Source organism: Candoia aspera, chromosome 15, assembly GCF_035149785.1.
Source record: "Candoia aspera isolate rCanAsp1 chromosome 15, rCanAsp1.hap2, whole genome shotgun sequence".
Lineage (NCBI taxonomy): Eukaryota > Metazoa > Chordata > Lepidosauria > Squamata > Boidae > Candoia > Candoia aspera.
In genome coordinates, this window is record NC_086167.1 from 16097275 (window position 1) to 16116883 (window position 19609).

Sequence of the window (19609 nt, forward strand, 5' to 3'; positions counted from 1 at the left end):
CCTCCAGGCATCAAGGGGTTGAGAGGGTTCACACATTGGGGTGCCCCCTATTGCATTTCGCAACACCCTGAGACTTCTGAACTCATGGAAAAAAATAATCTCTGGTTGAAGTTCCACTCACCAAGGACAGATAAGGAACAACTGGTTGATCTGTGTAGCATCCTTCTAGCAGCCTCAGGATTAAGAAAACAAGGCAGAGGTTCAGGGATGGCATTTGCTTGAAGTTCGGAAGGTCCTTCAAAAGAGAAGACTTGGGCCTTCGCTTTCAGGGAAGAGGAGGAGCTTAGATGGGCAAAGAGTCAGCTCACACAGGGGTGTGCATGACTTCTATTTTCATTGTGGGAAAGCTCAGATGTGAAGGGGTGAAGCAGAGATGCCAGGCAGGGAGATTGGTTTTGAAACAGGACCAATCTCAGTGGGTTTATAGGTACCTGAGAGCATCGGAAGTCAAGAGCTGTGGTTTAGCTAGATTCAGTGCAGGCTGCAGGGAGTACTGCCCACAGAAGCTTCTTTTAAAATCATGTCGCTAACCCCACGACCCTCAGTTCAGAGGTCACGTAAAGGCACATGTCCCACGGCAAGATGATGGGCATTTGCCCAAACCCACAGACTCTGTTAGTGATCTACTTCCTCTGGTCAGCGGAAGTACCAGACTCAGGATCTCTGGAGCAAACTGGGAGTTTTCCCAACATCTGTTATTTGATCCTTTTTGATGGAGCTGCTGAGGACCGGCTGTGTGCAAAGCAAGCGTTTGGTCACCGAGCTACAGGCAGTGCCTCCTGCAGCCTCCTCTCTCATGGCCATCCATCACTGCATAGATGCACGGCTTGGGGTGACCAGCAGTTATGGATACGTAGATTTCCTCGGGCCCTGCAGGTCTGGAATTTACTCCAAATAAGGTGGCCCCCAGAATAACTGCCCCTGTGCTGAGATAGCCTCTCTCTGTCTGTCTCTACTGCTTTTCCTGGAAGAGGGCACTGCCATCTGTGCATGGTTTCGTGTTTTACATTTCCTCCTTGGGTTCTTTACAGCCACTTACATCTATCCAGGACATAATTCTGAGCAAAAATAGTTAAGTATGAGAAATGTTTAAATAATCCATGCTGGGGCAACAAATCATGATTAGGCCAACGCAAAGTTGGAAAATGGCATGTGCATGTTTAAGTTATCCAGACAGGGAGGTCATCGTTCTTCTCCATTTCTGTTGAACTTCTCAGCCACTTCTGAAGAGATTAAAAGTCAGATTGTCCTTTCCCCCCTTTTTCAAATCTCTCCCCCCCACCGCCCTGACCCCACTCCTTGTTCTACACAGAGTAACCCTATCAACCGTCATCCCAAAAGCCATGTATGGTTCCCAGCTTGTTTCCAGGGCACAATTCTCTCCATCTGATCAAGGCAAAGATATTTCTGCTGAAGGGGACTGGTTGCAAAAGATGCCTAATTTTTTACATGCTGTTCTGGAGGGAAGCTAAAGGACAACCGCCAATGGGCCATCTGTAGAGCTTGGGGCTGTTGGGTGTGCCAGCAATGCACTTCTTTGCTTCGTATTTCCTCCTCTTGTTTTGATGCTTAGCCAAAGAGGCTCTAAAGGCTTTTGTGTTTCTGAAAAAGAACAATGGCATGGGATGCTGAGCAGGGAAGGAGTACTGGACCTGCTCTGAGCCTTTGTTTAGTGAAATCCTGGGCCTTTTGTTCACCTTTTTTCTCAAAGACCACATAAGCTTTGTGCTAGCAATATGATTTCTGCATCTTCCTTCATGGGGCAACCTCAAAGCTGCTGGACTCCATCTGAACAATCCTCAGGTCAAATGCTGCCCATTAAACAAACATTTTGTTACTATCTCTACGATTGTAGCCATGGGTCTTTTGTGGGATTTGGTGACCATATTTGGCACGATGGATGGGAGCTGAGCTGGTCCCCTTGTTACAGGCCCACAGCTCGAGTGATGAATTTGTTGGACTCTTTTTTCTACAGGGGAGAATGAAGATGAGGTTTTCAATGGTTGGGCTGGGCAACAGGATGCTGAGATTGGTTCGGCCCCTGCAAGTAAATTCCTGCCACTCAGTAAGTTCTCAGGCACTTTGGTTCCCAAATACTATGACTTGGTTCCTCTTGCTTCCTGAACTGCTATTTTGGGTCTGAGTTGGTGGATCTAGTCGAAAAGAAAACTCAAAATTGGTCTCTCCCTAATCTATATTCGTCCTCTGTTGGTATCCCTATCTCCTTCTACTGTTGAATTTCCAAGGAGCAGCTAGGTAGCTGCCATGCTATGATGATTTTGCCTTGGAAGAGCAGTAGCCCCAATATATGTTTTGAAGGGAGGTTGGCAACCCCCATCCATAAAAGCAGTATGTGTGTGTGTGTGTGTGTGTGTGTGTGCGTGCATGCCTTGAAATATTGCAAGCAGAAATGATACTCCCTCATCAATCAAAAAGCAATAGCAGTCATTGCATTAGAATTTTATCTCGTGTCTTAAATAACATGCAAGGTTTCAGATGCGGCTTCTTCAGGCCTTCTGTGGTTGTGTGTGTGTGTGTGTGTCTGTGCTTCCTCTGTGTTCCAAATCCCAGCCCTCATGTCAGCAACGCAATGCTATTCATCACAAAAGAGACTTGCCAGAAGATTTAGGAGACTCCCGAGGTTTGCATAAAGGCAAAGTCAGGTTGGGAAAAGAGTCCATTAGGAGATGGGACCCTTTCAACTACCTACCAAGGACCGAGTAGGTTCAGTGGCCATCAGATGGTGAGCAGCTATTGCAAGGGATGAGAGAAATGCGGCGAATGAATGGCACGCCTTGCAAGAAAGCGTGGTTGTCTGGCCAAGCTCCAGGATGTCAACGCTGCCCGTTGCGACATTTCGCTGCAGCTTCCACTTGTTCGTCGGGTGCAATATCGTCTTTCCAAACAGAGCATTCCTGTTTTACATTGTGCTGATGCTCCTCCTTTTGCAAACTATCTGCTTTCAAAGCAAGGCACTCTTGCTACTGAGAGGACGATGGATGAGTACAATGGCTTTGGAGGAGGAGGAGATAGTGAGCAGGATGTGGCTGCTTTGGTCAAGTGGCAGCTGGAACATCACCCAATGCTAGATTTGGGTTTGCAGGGCGGTGGGTGCGCGAGGGAGGGGCTGGAATGCTTTCCGCCAGAAAGGGGCCTCTTCCCCCTCCCCGGTTTTATCTCCCCCTCCCTCCCTCCCTCCCTCCCTCTTGCGCTGACCGTGGTGCTGAATACCAAATGAGTGGTTCCCAGGTTGGTGTCTCCCCAGATGCTCCCACTGCTGGCTCTTCGGCTCAGGCCCCCAGGAAGTGACTGGCATTTTGCTCAGATAATTTTGAGGAGGGGCTGCTGGTGATGGGCTGCAGATCTCTTCTGCCCCAGATGGTCTCTCCCTCCAGCACTGACCTTTCCTTGCGTGACGCAGTCGTTATGGAGAAAAAGGGAGTTCATAATCAAAATGCCTTGTGAAACATGAGCAAGGCCAAGCACGTAATTCCAGAAGCTATTAAGGCACGTGCACACACACATGCACACACATGCTGTGATGTCCGTGGTAGGCACAGAAATAAGAAAATAAGTTACCCAAAGGCTGTTTTGGTTTGGGGATGAGATGCTGAAGGGAGGAGGAGGAGGAAAGAAGGAAGGAGTTGAAAAAAATAATATTTGTCCCCACTATTCCACAGTCAAGAGAGCCCAGACTGACTGGGAAAGAACTGCAGTGTCCACGTTAAGATTTTCCAGTGCCCATCTTAACATTTGTTCCCCAGTCTCATCCTAGTTGTGTTCACACATCATGCTTAACCAGGTCATGTAAAGACAGAGCAAATGCATTCCCACAGAATGCTAAGACGGGTGAGCGCTAACTGTGATTTGGATTTTTTGTCGTGCCTGTGTTGTGTGAACTTGGCTCATTTGGCTAGACTGTGATTCTCTAGATGGCGCAAACCCAGAAAACTGATTAATTCAGAAGTGTTGGACTTCAGTCTCCACAGTCAGTGAGACTTGTAACTGGATTACTCCAGATCAGGAAAATTTAGACAGGCAGATAGCTAGGAAAATAGATCTTCTGCCGATCTGCCTGCTTCTCTCTCTCAGCCATTCAGCACGTGATTGTGATGCTTGCGTTCTTTCACGCTTAGCTGCTGAGCTATGCAAAACCCTTGAGAAATGCCCTAGAACAGGAAGGCTGCCCATTATGCAAAATTCAGCTACTTCTGCAGATTAGGAGAACCATCCCATTTTCCACTGCGGTAGAAGCTGCGTTGAGGGAGACCCCCAAAGACCTTTCTCTCTGGGCAGGAATGGAGATGGCCGTCTATGCCAGAGAAATGCGTCAGGCTCCTTGGCCCGTCAAGCGATACTTTATCAACGGTGGACGTGGTTCTTGCTTTACCCTCAGGATGCTAACCTTCCTTAGGATTTTGCTTTGCTTTGCCTCAAGCTGGCTTATTAATGTTGGGATGCTGCCCCGCCCCAGGAGGCATAGACAACAGCTGGTTGGTAACCTATTGGTTGCTATAGCAACACTGCCTTCACAGTCAAACCCAGGCTGGTTCTCCCTGTAAAATTTAAAAATACTTTGGGTGAGTGACTGTTTTAGCAGAGGGAGAGGAATGATTCAGAGCTGAAACAGGTGAATGTTTAGCCTGAGAAATAAGAGACCTTCACTTTTCCATGGATAAAAACGTCACCCCAGGTGGACGGAAAGCCCTTTCTACCTCTTCCTGTGTGGAGACAAAGGCCGTGAGTGGCTGGTTCTGGCCCAGTGGCATCCAGTGTAACAGTGCATCCGTTTTGGAGCTGATTTGGCCCCCGTTGAAACATTGAGCAACTCTAGGAATCAATCAGTTCCTAAGATACTTTGCAACGTTAAAAAGAGAGAGAGAACTAAGGACCAAGTCTTCTAGATTTGTCATGATGGCCCAATGGCAATCTGAAAGATCCCGTTTCCAATCCTTCAGAAGGCAGCATTAAAACAATGTTTTCATGCCTTCTGGAGGGTTTTCAGCCCTCCCACCACCTCATTATTTAACTAAAGCCCTGTAGCCTGTTATGTGTCTGAGCAAAGCTTTGTACCCAAAAAAACCCCGCCCCGAACCCCAGGAATAAAACCAATGCCCATGGATTCCCAAGGCATCAGCTCCATCGCTGTTCCACAGTCTGGACCCAACATGGGAATTACAAGATATTTTCAAATGACAACATAATTGTGTGAAGGGAATTTTCTGTTTAAAGGAAGAAAGCCAACAATCTTATTGGACAGTAGGGAATCCTTGGAGGCATCGCAAGCAATATTTGGATATACCCATTCTCATTTTTGCTTCGAGTTTTTGTATCTTCCAGACTTAGTGAAGCCCCAAGCATAAGCCAGACTGGTGTGATGGATTCCTTGCATTTGCTGGTGTTCTTGTTGTCCTAAATATATTGCATTTATTTGTTTGTTTATTTATCTTGAAGACTCAGGACCGCCAAACACTTCAAACTGGGCTTTATATAAAACTGTTGAATGTTTACATCTGCACCTGAAAAACAGTCGCTTTAACTGGGGAAACACAATCCAGATGGAAACAAATTTGTTATGACTTCCTTTTCACAAATAGGAATACACACTCTTGATCAAGGAAGAACACAGTATACCACTGCTGTTATGGGGAGATGGCAGATAGAATACCAAGAAAAACCCTCAGCTTGAGAAATAAGGCAGTTCTAATTAACAGAAGCAAAGAAAAAAGAAAATAAGAGTGCTTCCCCCTGCTGAAAATCACAAATGTCAGTTTTAATTTAGATGATTTGGGGAGAGGGATGTTAACAATATAATCCAGAGAGTCTTCCACTCATACGTTAATAAAAGCAATAAAATGCATAGGAAGATGAGAGCATAAGTCTTAGAAGCAATAACATTCATCCCTCAACAAAAGAAACATGTTTATTTATCACTTTTACTCTTTTCCATAAAATTTACGGTCAACAATCTGCCAGAACACGGGAGCTAAAATTTAAATGGGGATCCATCCAAGCAATATGGCACCAAGGAAGAGAACAAATACATTTTCCTTTTGTTTTGCTCAGATCCATTTCTCAAACAAAAGGGGTGATTTATTGAAATAACATACAGCTTTATTTCAAAAGCTTGACAGCTAACTTGGCGGGGGGGGGGGGGGGAAACAACACACCAGCCCATAATTATGGAAAGCAACGCACGCTAGACCAAAATGTTATTTGTGTCATTGAGAGTAATCTCTTCCAATGCTTACAATAATGTGCAGTTGGAACAAAGCCAGATGTTTCAAAGAACGCAGAGAATGGGTGTAATTGTGCAGCAAGTCTTCGCCACCACCCATCAGCTAATGAACACTGAAATGGAGATGAGAGGCGAAAGCTCTGAGTTATCCCAAGAAGACAACAAGAAAAAAGAAAAACTGAGTAAGCGTGCCTGCCACTGGATTCTGATAGCGGGCATGAAACCAGAAAGTATCCATTAGCAAGATGAGGCTGAAGTTGCATCGAAAGAGCCCAAACCTTCAGGAATGTTAGAATCACTTTTGTTGAAAACATCTGGACTTCTTTAGTTTAGAAGATGACAACCTGAAGAGACACAACAAGAGATTTGTAAAATCAGGTCTGGCCTAGAGGAAAAGGGATTGGAGTATACGTAGCTGTAACAGAGATCGATCATGGATTTCCATCAGAGCAGCTTTTGTCTCACGGAAACATTGAACCGGATCCACTAGCATCTTGTCAAAAACTTGCACAAAAGCAGCACCATGTGTTTGTTTAGTCTGAAAAAAGAGTGTAGGCTTCCAAACATTTCATACCAAAACAGATATTTTTTTTCCTTTTAAGAGCTCCCTTTGGGGAAATGTATTATTACAATGGGAGCTGTAACCATAGGAAGAGAACAACCCAAGTTCCCCTAGCAGTGATTTCACCAGTTCGAACATGAACACAGTGTGTTTCACCACTTGACAGGCAGCCAAGAGGGGGACAGAATAAAATCAAAATAAATACACTTTCAACTCTAAACTGGCTCAGGAGCAATGGAGGGGATATTGGGAGAGTTCTGTGCTTCACACCTCATTTATTTGACTCTAAAATGTAATGCTGGTCCTTCAGCTCTGCTGAATTAAAAATGTGACTCCTATTCTAAGCTACTTTCGGACTGAGTTTTAAAACTGTCATACATCAAATCCAAAAATTCTCTTGACAGCTGATAAGTTCCATCTTTGAGACCAAACCATGCTGAGCCTTATTTCTGAGCATGGGGCCCTTGGCATTCTTGGCAGAAATCCGCTCACTAAACACCAACAGAAGTTAATGTGACAAAACCCCTTTCTTTTTCTTTCCCCCCCTTTTTTCCCTTTTGCCTCTGCCCATCTCTGGCACTGCCAGGACTGGCTTTTTTGTGTTGATGTGAACGAAGAACAAGAGGTTTGCTTCACCCTGGCCTGCAAGTGCTAAATTTCACATTTCATTATGCTAAGAAGGGAAGTCCTGCCTGATTACAATCTGGGCTCCAGGTTCGGCTCTAATTTCTGTGACATGATTCATGCAAGGCCAGGATCCATTCCTGGAACTGGTCATCTTGGGAGACTCTCTGTGGCTGTCGGAGAAATGGAACTGGCCCATCTGGGATCAGCCTGGTGGCTTTGCAATTAAGCCCTGGCTCTGTGTGGCCTTCTGCTCCATGGCAGCCCAGGGATTCCCTGCCTGAGCATTTGGGTGAGTGTTTCAGCTGGGGAGGCAAACGAAGTGAGCGCGATCAAAACGGACAGATGAATGAAGGAGGAGGACAGGAAGAAGAGCAGCTGTGGGTTTAAAAACTAAGCACATCTGAAGCCACTCTCAGCCTCCAGAATCAGTTAGGGTTCTCAGAATTCCACGTCAAATTTTAATGGAGATCATGGGTGATTTATCACCGGCTTTGACAGGCTGCACAGAGTTGTCACTTCATAATGTGCGCAAGGAAAGGCACATATAATATTCAGTGCTGCTATCTCCGAAGTTATTTTTATTAAAAATATAAAATACGTCACACCGAATCTTTAGATAATAACTTACGTCACTTTAGCCTGTATGAGGTTTTCACCTGTTTCATTTTTCAGGCTAAAAAGAGCATCTTCTAGTTTTAGGACTGCTCCTCTGTACTGAACCCTCTTCATCGCTCTTCGCTCTCCCCATCCCGCGTCCCGCCCAAGTTTGGGTATAGCCCATGTTTTCTTTCTTCTAAGCTGAGCTGCAGGGTCAATCCTGCTTCTTTCCATCAGGTGCAATCTCGGGAGCACAGTTAGGTGCCATCAAATTGGCCCCAACCCTGGCGACTGTATGAACAAACACCCACCATCCTGACTTGTCTTCGGATCCACAGCTCTCCCAAGGACAATCCTACAATCTCCTCGATCTTCTTCCTTCACCTAATCCATCCTCTTCCCTTTCTTCTACTTTCTATACCTTCACCTGGTTCTGAAGTTTCTTCTCATCCATTATCTACTCGCTACACATGGCCAAAGGTGGGAGTTTCTGCAAGATCAGCAAATCAAAGCGTGGTAGCATATGACATATTAAAATGTGCTTCAGATTACCAAATTAAATCTGCAAATCTATAGTCCCAAATCAATAATCGCCACACATGAAACGCCTGTCTGAAGTGTTTTAAACAGACTTCCTGAAAATGGGAGGAGGGATGGAATTTCATAACTGCGGTATCACCACAGAGAATTTGGATCAGAAATCGAAACTTGAAGTGTTTAAGGTTTAGACAGTGGTATATCAGTGATGGACAATCTAGATTCACAGTACTAAAAGGATTAAGACCCACATTTTACAATGTGTTTGCAAATTAAGACAAGAGTAATGGAACTGACCCATAATGTGATCCCATGGTGATAATCTCAGTAATAATGTCATTTCAGATGCAAGACTTTTTATTTCCTTTCAATCCTATCACCAACCAAGTCCAATTCAAGGCTGCCAGTAGCCTGGAGATTGAGGCCCCCTTTGATCCCCAGATCCATTTCTCCCCTCTTTCCGGTGAGATGGGGTCACGCCTTCTGGTGGTACAAAGCGGGGGCGAAGAGATGCTCCCTTTGAACGTGCTCAAGAGCAGCCCTTGAAATTCCATCCAGCTGCGATGGGAATGTTGTCCTCGGCATGCCCGAGGCTGAGCAAGATGTAAATTGCTCCCAAACCAGATAGCAATCTTGTCTGTGTCATTAATAATTCTCTCTGAAATAAGCATAACTGCGCATTTGCTTGATCATATCAGAGGGCAAACGCATCAGGCTGACATGACTACAGAGGGAGATATTGTTGGCCAATTGCAAGAGAATAAATGAACCAGAGAAAGGAAGGAAACGTGGGAGAAAGCAGAGGGGGCCGTGATACGCAGAACATTGCAGGGGCCTCAAGGCCACGAGGAAAGATGGGCCTAAGAGCCACTCCCTGCCACTTTCTTTGTTCATGCATTTTTTTGGAAAATTGATATGTGCTGTCCACTCCTCTGATGGCCCTGAATGGCTTAAGCAATCTTAAATGCATGATGACCTACACAAAATATAAAACATGACAAATGGGAAAAGTAAAAAGGTAAAGTTTAAGCACCACAGCTTTCCAAGGTCTGGTTGAGGAAGTATGTTATAGCTCCCTCTTCAGTGGGAAGTAGGAAAGGGGTTTTCAAACCACTCATCATATGGCCTAGAAAAAACATGGGGGTGTCTTCTGAATTTTACAATCTTTTCCCCTTGGGGTTTGTATCTCTAGGCAGGTCAGTGAAAAAAACATGATATACAGGTAGTCCTCAACTTACGACCACAACTGGGACCGGAATGTCCATTGCTAAGTGAGGTGGTCATTAAGTGAGTCACATCTGATATTATGACCTTTTGTCATGGTCATTAAGTGAATCATATGGATGTTAAGCGAATCTAGCTTCCCCCATAGACTTTGGTTGTCAGAAGCTGGCTGGGAAGATCGCAAAGGCAATCACGTGACCCCAGGTCGCTGCAACTGTCATAAATACACGCTGGTTGCCAAGCACCTGAATTTTGATCACATGACTGCAGGGATGCTGTGATGGCCATAAGTGTGAGGACCGGTCGTAAATCACTTTTTTCAGTGCTGTCATAACTTCGAATGGTCGCTAAACGAATGGTCGTAAGTACTTCAGAGAAGTAAACTATATCTGGAATGCACAGCCATTAGATTATTGATTGCAAGGCTCCCTGTGCTGTGCAGACTGAGATGCATGGCCCGTTTGCCACTCCCTGCTTTGTTTCTGTCCTTGGGCCAAGCCTCTAAGAGCCAATTCACAGACATGCAAGTCCAGGGCAGCTAAAAAGGGAGAGAATCAACCCAAAGATACCATCCTAGCTTCACAGATCTGAAAGACCAGCTCCGCCCTGTTCAGAACACCATGGTGAAAGCAAACCACGGCTCAGCAGAACGGGTGAATGCAGCTGGTGGGATGGAGGAATGCTCGGTGCTCCCATCTCCCGCCTGCAAACAGCCACAGCTGCTTCCCTGAAATCACCTTATTTGTATGGGAAAGAGGCCGGTGCCATATTAAACAGGCAAACAAACTGGAAGGATGGAAATCAAATATTAGCTTTTCCAACATGTGCTTTAGGTTGGTGGTTTAACCCAAGGGTTGTGCACCACTCGTCAGTTTTGGAAAGCTGTTTGCAGAGATTATGGCTTGTTGAAGGGGATGAGCTGGGGAAATAAACAAGAGATGAGGACCGGACCTTTGCAGCCACCGAAGTTGAGGCAGCTGCCTTTCCTGGAGACAGATCCTGGTCCACTTTGCCAGGACAGGTGGGTTGCACCTGAACAGCCACTCCCCAGGGTCTAGAGGAGGGATCATCCCAGGGTGTTGCCCCAGTTTCTTTCAAAGAGGTTGGACCGGGGACCTTCCCTAGACCACCCTAGAGCTCTGGAGCCCATGGCTTGATTGTGCCAACTCATGGCCTCTGGCGATCAGCAGCTGAGTCCCACGATCCTTGCATGAGCACCAGGATCAGGGTGGAGGGTAACAAGAGAACTTGGCAGTCCTCAAGCCACTGCCTGCTCAATAAGTTGGATTACAATTCCCAGAACTCCCTGCCAGTATTTCCAGACACCCTCTTTCTTATAGCTGGCTGGGGAATTCTGGGAGTTGAAGTCCACACATCTTCAAGCTGCCAAGGTTGAGAAATGCTGGTCTAGGGTAATGTCAGGTTTCCCTCCAGCTGAGTTTGATCCTTGGTGCCTACATGAACACATGCTGCCTGTATTTTCTTGGGAACAGTTTGGAATTGATTCTCCATTCCTTGCTTCTAAGATGTTTTTTGGAGTCCTCAATCCAGGCTACAGCCCCGGAATTCCCAGGACATTCCCTTCCCAAGCGCTAATCAACACCGGACCTGCTTAACCTCTGAGCCTAAAAAAAGTAAGTCCCTGGTTTCTTTCTTACAAAGATTCTGGGTTTAGCAAGCTTTTAAAAATGTTATCCAGAGTGCCAAGTTTTATTTTTGCCAACAGTATTGTATATTACACAGATGTACATGAAGACAAGGGAAGCCCAGAAATATTTTCTGTCAACATGGCTTGTAATATGGTTGGAGCAAGAAGTGGAGTTTGTCGTTACTGTTATTGTTATTCTCCATATTGATTTGGGCTTCATCAGGGTAACTGGCAGATTGCATTTGTGTTAGGAAGGGTGCAAAACGTGCCCTGATACTTCCTGGGGTGCAGTTCATGGGTGAAGTTTTTCAGCCAGGACCAAGGTGAGAGGAGAGACATCTCTCTCTTCCTCTTTTTGTTGGTGCCGGCTATAAAACCCTTCTGTCCTTTTGGTGTGATTTAGACACGCTTTTGACCTTCACGCATATTGAGTTAATAGGATTCGGCAATTGTACATTTCAGCACTTCATTAAATATTACATACAGCAGGAAGCAAGCAAACAAAGGCTGCCAAAGGAGGAGTGAATGAACTCTGGCCTGTTTCAAAACAGGCGGGCTGAATTCAAAGAGAAAGAGGCAGCCGATGCAGGAATCTCTGGAGAAGCCAATGGCTGTGGATTGAGGCAGGCACGCAACCTAATAGCCGGGGTGGCACTGCTTTGTATTCCCCTTCACAGCGTGCCTTGAGCCAGTTGCCCTAAAGATGTTAGGTGGTGGCGACTCTCACCTTTCTGCTGAGATGGCCTGGCTGTTTTCTGCAGACACAGCTGTTTTCACACGCAGAAGAGCGTGCTCCTGCGCCTTTCCTGGCCAGCAGGCAAAACTAACCAACAGGCTTTAGTTATAAGGTATTAAGCAGAGACCCCTGCTTAGGAACGTGGGGAAATTCTGCAGCAATTAGCAGCTGGGTTCCTCACAATGCATCTTTCTACTTCTCCCCCCCGCCCGGCTGGTGTTGCTTTGCATAGAGATACGGCTGCCTCTGGTTTTGACCTGTCCTAAATGCACATTCCTAATAATTCTCCCCAGTGCCCATATGCTCACATGGGCATGCATTCAGAAATAGGAGGAGCCTCAGAATTGGGGTTTGGTTCTGTTTTAAGGAAAGCTGTTGATCATGAACAGTTGCATTTAGCGCTGGATGTAATACAGACGGGCAAGACAGGATGGGTGGGCTAGGGGAGAGATCCTGTTCCTTGCTGGTGTTCTTACTGAGGAATGGGAGCACCTGGTTCTGGTTCAAAGCCAGGCATGTCCAGGTGACGGGACGCAGCAGAGAAAGCCGGGCGTGCCTTCGTTTAGCTCAATGGACGAGCATCTGCTCCTCGTGAGGATGGCTCCACAATCTCCAGGCAGGGCTGAGAAAGCAGGTGAATCCCGGGTTTGATGCTGCCAGCCAGAGCAGGTAGTATTGGTGATGAACTGAAGATACAAGGTGCCTTCATGTTCTTAAAAATGGCTTTTTTCTCTCCAAATCCCCATGTTATGGGGCAAAATGTCCAACAGGTGGCAGTCCCTCAGGTGGCAGAGAGCCACAAATGGGTTCTCTCAGCATATCGGTTCTCTACCACCCGGGAGAAGGACAGCTTAGCTTCCCTTAGAGGCCCCCAACCCACAGAATACCTCAGGAACAGTCTGTTTTACAGTCTTTGAGCACATTAATCTCCCCGCATCAGTTTCCCAGGAACAGCCTTTTCTTTGCATGCCACAACCGCTCTGCAGTCCTTTGTTACCCGCCACCCCCCAGATGCAGAAAGGTGGGTTTTCCTTTGCTTAACCATCCAACCTCAGCCATCAATCTAGCCATTAACTTGGGGCAGCTTCTGTGGTTTGCTGTAAAGGGCCATAAAAAGGGCACTCAGCAAACAGATCCCTTGGCAAAAAGGCTCTTAAAAGCCGGAGAGGCCTCAGCTTGTGGTGTCTCCCATGGATATTTCTTTTTTACTGGAACTGCAAGATCAGTCTGTGAGATCCTGGTGCAAACCAAACATACTAAAAATGAAAGCGCTTTTTGCCAACAAATTAAGTTTCAGGAATGGACTGAGCTCACAGGCCTTCTGCACCAACTGACTTACCTTGATGTTGGTTTCTTTTTTTCTCCCTCTCTCTCATTTCTGCTGGATAATTTGGGGCTCAGTATTGCTAGTAGGTTTCACAATACGAATGCTATTCTTGAATGATTGGGTTCTCTAATATGTCTAGCTGGTGTTTGAACACAACCTTGCTTTCTTTTTCAAAGCCCGCAGAAGCCAAATGCATTCCTCTCTGGAATTCACACTTCTGCAAAGGTTGCAGAGCAGTTCATCATTTTTTTAAAAAAAAGTCTACCTAAAGATGCATGCATTCATGGAAATAAGTATTAAAATACTTTATATCAGACCACATCCTTTGTTTGAAAACAAAGCTGCAGTTCCCCTCATCCAATGCCTGTTGGCCTGCCTCAGAGAGGAATCTTTCCTGCCAGGAACAAAATTTGCCCTCATTCAGTGACACTGATTAATTAGATGAAAATGTGCAAAACACTTTGCAGATGAAAAACACTGAGGCACTAAGAGCTGTTGCTTCTTTGCAGCATCCCCAGCACCAAGAATTGGAGATCTGAAAAACGCCATGACTGGGGTTGTCAGAAGATACCAGCGAAGGGAGGCCTTCTACTATTTATTTAGTGCCCTTATACAGCACTTTTTTGGAGGAGTCAAGGTGGCATACGAAGAGACCTGATTTTATACCAACATCAGCAACCCCATGAGGAATGTCAGGCTGGGGCAACTTCACCAGAGAAGTTGACAAAAACTGAAAAATTGCAACAAAACCCAAGGGAAGTACAAGACTCAGTCAACTTTGCTCTGGAGACCAATCTCAGAATGTAGTTTCTCTTCAAGAGAAGCTTTCATGGTTTTCTGGAAAAGGAAATGAAGAACATTTACACCAGAAGCAACAATTAATACTTCTCCTTTAGATTTTTTTTTCTTTTTTTTATACATTTTTGAAGAAATGGAGGAACTTTCCTGCTGGACAAAGATTAAAAAGTCCCTTGTTGAGATGGGCAGCCATATAAATTGAATTAGTAAATAATAAAATAATAAATAATTTTAAAGAAGTATTAACATTAAGGAGACCAGAATTTATCTCTGAAGAAGCTTTAAAAACTTTTTCTTCAGAGAGAAATTCTTGCTCAAAAATGGTTTTCAAGTTATCAATTTCTTCCATTATGAGTCTGAATGCCTGTCCTCTATATTAGATTATATAGAGCAAAAATCGAATGAGTTCAGGCTTGTGTAGGTGAGAATGTCAAATTCAACACAGATTTCTTTTCAAGAGAAATAGTGTGATCTGCCCTTATTCGTATCCCTCTCCAAATACATCTTCACTCAAAACATGGCACAAAAATGTGTGTCTTTATTTAATGTATGCTCCACTTCGCAATAAGAATGCTACAGGATATCACTATTTGGGATTTTTTCATTTAAAAAAGATGGACATTGGGAAATTGCTTATGGAAAAAACCAGTATATTTAGAAATACTGAGTAAAAAATAATGCCATCATATCTTAAATACAGATGTGTAGAAGCATGTGCATGTTAGGAATGTTACATACAAGAATTACGGGTGCATACTTTCTCATTATTAATCATTTGCAGAAAACCTGACACAACAGCCTAATTTTTCAATATTTTTCATGCAAGAGATCATTCCTGATACAGCAAGTTATCCACAACTTCCTTTTTTTTTTTTGCCTGTTCTGTAAACCACGGGTGGTTAGAAATCCTTGTTGATCTACTCAGAGATGGAGATATTGTTCTGCAGAACACTTTGAGTTAAGGTGGAAGGAGGCTTCAGAAGCCTGTTGCAGGATAGGCCACACAGTCCATGTCTTTCCACACACAATCAAAAGTGGTTTTGTTAGATTTGGGAGAAGCAAAAACCAACTTATCAACCTATAAACCCTGGGTTGGCTTCTGCTCAGCACTCCAGACTTCGGTCTATTCAGTGAAAAGAAAAAGAGGGAAAAATGAATTATTTCCCAAATTAACTGTGCATGAAATTGGATAGACAGAATGCTCAGCCCACCTCCTAGAGAAAAGATTTATTAATGGACTATGAAATCTGGCAGAAAAGACAACAAGAGAGAGAACGTTGCTGGACAGAGCTGTATGAAAGGATCATTCCCCGAAGCATGATTTATAGTGTAGAAGGAAGATTTTTTTTTTTTTTACTAGAATTAAATTCTCCACTGGGAAAATTGGGTATTGCTGAAAATGTGTTAGAGAATCAGGTCTGGTTGTCTCTTGTAAGTCTGCTCACATGGAAGGTGGTAGAATGAGAAATCGCATCTAGATACATACAGGCACAAATGATTAGAAAAACCCACGGTTTCAGTGCCCTGTCCAAAGACAGCCACCCCTAAACTTCCCCATGCTCGGGGCAGGGAATGGGGGCGCACAGTTTTTCCCGTCGCTCAGATATACTTATTGCCAAGAACTTGCAGGATGCAGTGAAGAGTTTAGAGGCTGAATTTCAACAGCTGGGCCGTCCCATGTCATGAAGCTTGTTTAGATGGTTAGGAGCAGGCGTTTACGACACAGCCTTCAAAAAGCTCTGGTAAGAACAAACATGAGCGTAGTTTATGAGTGTAGAGACATAACCATGATTGGCTTAGATTCATCAAGCCAAGTTCACGCTCCTTCTGCAACGGTTGAAATAATCCAACAAGACAACAACCGGGGGCTTTGGGTCATTGCTGGAAACCAATAAACGACTGTAATCCATGTTAGGCCCCAAAGCTCAGAGTAACATTGACTCTTTTTCAGTTACCGAGCTGGGTTTTGTGAAGCTCTTACGTGTGAATGAATGGATTGACTGGATTGTGTCCTCAGTCAGTGCACTAGCCAGCCTGGACAGGATGGTGATCTTAAACTTTTTGAAATCTTGGCCCATGAAGACATACAGGATGGGGTTCATGCAGCTGTTAGACACAGCGATGGCGGTGACAAGGGGCAGTCCAGTCTCCAACACGGTCTTTGGAACTGAGTGGTGCTGAGTTTCCAGGAGGTAGAAGGTATGATAGGGACACCAACATAAGAAGAAGGTGGTTATAATGGCAACGATAATTCTCAAGGGCTTCTTGGACTTGGCAAGACGGTTCCTTTTCAGCCGAAAAATTATGGTAATGTAGCATACTGTGATAATGACCATTGGTATGATAAACCCCATCAGGAATCGAACTGTGGTTACCATTCTATGTCTCTGAAAGCCAAGGGTGGTGTCATTCGGAGAACTGGACAAGGAGAAGTTGTGAAAACAAGAGATGCGGTCCTGGACAGTTACGGTGTCTCGAAAAATAAGGGAAGGGGAGCTCATTAAAAAACCAATAGCCCAAATTAGGACACAGAACAGCCAGGCAACTGTAGGAGTCCGATGTTTTTGGGATTGGACTGGGAAAACCACCAAAATGCAACGGTCAAAGCTGATGGTTGTCAACAAAAACACACTGGTGTACATGTTGAAGTTGAGAAGTAAAGAGGTGACTTTGCACATGTCTCTGCCAAACACCCAGTGGTAGTTCATGGCTGTGTAGGCAATGTTCAAGGGCAAGAAGACATTAAACAGAAAGTCAGCAGCTGCCAAGTTGAGGAACCAGATAGTAGTGACTGATTTTTTCATCTTGAATATAATTGCGATGACCAAACCATTGCCCAGTAGACCTAGGAGGCAGGTGATGCTGTAGATGAGAACAGCAAGGACTTGAACGATGGTCAGGAAGTCTCTGCGTGGTCTTTTGTTATATGTTACGCTAACAGTGTTGTTGTCAATGTATTCATAGTAGTCAACATATTCTGAAGAATTATCCAGCCCGTCCATGACCTGTTGGAACACAGATTGGTCAAAAACGTGACATTGTGCCAAGGCAACTTAAACAATGGCTAGGAGACAAGAAGAGTGGAGACAGACAGGGCAAGCCAGTGAGAGCTATCCCCCTCTAAGATTGCCTGGAGGGGCTGAATAACAACCAGGCAAAAGAACAATTGTTGCAAGTCAAAACGAATTGATAAGGATAGAGAAGAGCACAGCCTAATTTCTACACTCCAGGACCAGGTTCCACCATCTTCTTCCTTGGGTGGCCCCACCCCTACCCAGAGATGCGGTTTCAGAAGAGGGAGGCCAATTCCAATGCATGGAAAGCAATGGTGAGACTTAATACAGTGTGAGAAAAAACAGCATTCTCCAAAATCAAATGAGCGTGCCACCTTGAAAATGTCCCAGCATGCTTTGCAGGAGAGACGGTGCTGATAAGCTTACAGCGGTGGAACCCCTGCCAGATGCCTGGGTTGGATCAAATTATATTAAAGCACAAGCAGGCTTCTTTTAGCTGACATTTGAAAAAAGAAGAAGAAAATCCTTTGGCAAGCTGAGCACAGTGGCGTAAATAATTTAATACATAATAAATAGAAGGCTAACATGTTTTTTTCCATCCTTTCCTGAGAGAAAGGCCCTGGTGAGCTTTGAAATTTTAATGGCGATAACTAATGGCATCACTTGCAATACTCAAAACTGTTGTCAAAGACAATATGGATGTGAATATAAAACTTGAATAGGCTGAGTCTGACCCACTCTTAGGAACGCAACCCCAAAGCATCCAGATTTACTGTCAGCACAGCACTTGTCCTTGGAGGTCCTGCAGAACGGAGCCTAATGGGAACCTTTAAGCTGGGACTGGAGATTTCTGGGCAAGCAAAAACATTTCAGTGACAGCGTTAACATTTCGTGGCCAAGTTTTACTTTCGGTGGCAAGGAAATGGATGGGCGGTGGGTCTGGGCAAGGAAGACGAGGCAAATCCGTCTGGGCCTTAGAATCGGCTGCTCTACAAGACCCTGACCTGAATGTCTTTCCAAAGCTGTGGGTGAACTGGAACACGGTTCCAGAGATTCCAGATCCAAGGTTCTTTGGCCATCTAGACCGGTGTTTCTCAACCTTGGCGACTTTAAGACGTGTGGACTTCAACTCCCAGAATTCCCCAGCCAGTGTGGCTGGCTGGAGAATTCTGCGAGTCGAAGTCCACAAGTCTTAAAGTCGCCAAGGTTGAGAAACACCGGTCTAGACTATCATATGATGAAGCCAAGACACCAGAGCTTGCAAATCATTGCTCAGCTTGACCATCATGGTCTCTTCTCCTCTCCCTGAATGTGGCTCCCAAGGACCATTTCCACTAAAAATCAAAAGCGCACGGCCAGGCACAATAATGTCTGGGTTAGCTTCATTTCTCCAGACGACTCCCCAAACCCTAGAATCACAAGGCAGCTCTAATCTTGCCAAAGTCAGACCAATGAAGCAAGAAAAAGCGGGGCTCAGGCAGGTCCTTGAGCCAAACGTGCTTACCGTCCACAAGTGATGCTGGAAGAAGGAATTTGGAGAAAGTGAAGCTGGGGCCAGTTCAGCTGAGTCGACCATGAGGGAACTTTTCTGCCAAGGGTACGATGCAAACATCAATAATGGAATGGACCCCACAGAATGAAGACCATCAGCTCAGGAGGGGAAGCAATGTTCCTGTTCAGTGAACCATTCCATCCGCTGCCTTGAGCTGGCAGGGGCTGGATTTGCTGCGTGCAGGCGTTTTTATCTCTGGCAACCCTCAGAAAGAGGAAACTCCTCAGCAAAGTTTGTTTTTGTTTTGTCTTCCCCCTGTCCTGGTGGGTGCAGTGGTTTGGGTGACTCTGAATTGGGCAGAAAAGGCTCTGCCATCCTGGAATCACCCCAGGGGTGCCAACCCATAAAGGGTCAGCTTTCCCCCCGGGCAGGGGGTGTGTGGCTCTCTCCCAGGGACAGAAGGGGATCCAGGCTTGGGAGTAGCTGGCAAAATAGAGCTTCTGGATCGGGCCCAACATGGAGTCCTGCTCTTTCTAGGGACGCACGTGACTTCTTTCCAGAAAGAACTGCCTCCCAGGTTTTCACCCCCTCATTTTTTTTAAAAACGGAAGGATCTTTTTCAAGATCAGGGCAACGTGGATGGGCTACCTAGGCATTTTCAATGCCACCTCCTGCAAAATCCTACTCTGAGGTCTTTTACTCCAGTCAATATTTCCTTTCTTCTCCATTTACTATATCCCAATTTGTGACCCGCCTGAGAAACGAAATTCCCAGGTGGGCCCATCTAATTCACTCGTTATTCCATCAGG

General features: G+C 45.2%; 2 protein-coding genes across 2 annotated transcripts in view; one reads left to right on the forward strand and one right to left on the reverse strand.

The window, feature by feature from the left end:
• Positions 1 to 19609, forward strand: part of PTPN11 (protein tyrosine phosphatase non-receptor type 11) — a 229606-nt gene that overhangs the window by 115634 nt on the left and 94363 nt on the right. The gene's annotated exons all lie outside the window — the stretch shown is intronic.
• Positions 16079 to 18922, reverse strand: CMKLR1 (chemerin chemokine-like receptor 1). Its single transcript, XM_063315337.1, has 2 exons — positions 18813 to 18922; positions 16079 to 17299 (listed from the first exon to the last, which is right to left on the reverse strand). Exons 1-2 carry the CDS (start codon positions 18918 to 18920, stop codon positions 16220 to 16222), a joined length of 1188 nt encoding a protein of 395 aa, XP_063171407.1. The 5' UTR covers positions 18921 to 18922; the 3' UTR covers positions 16079 to 16219.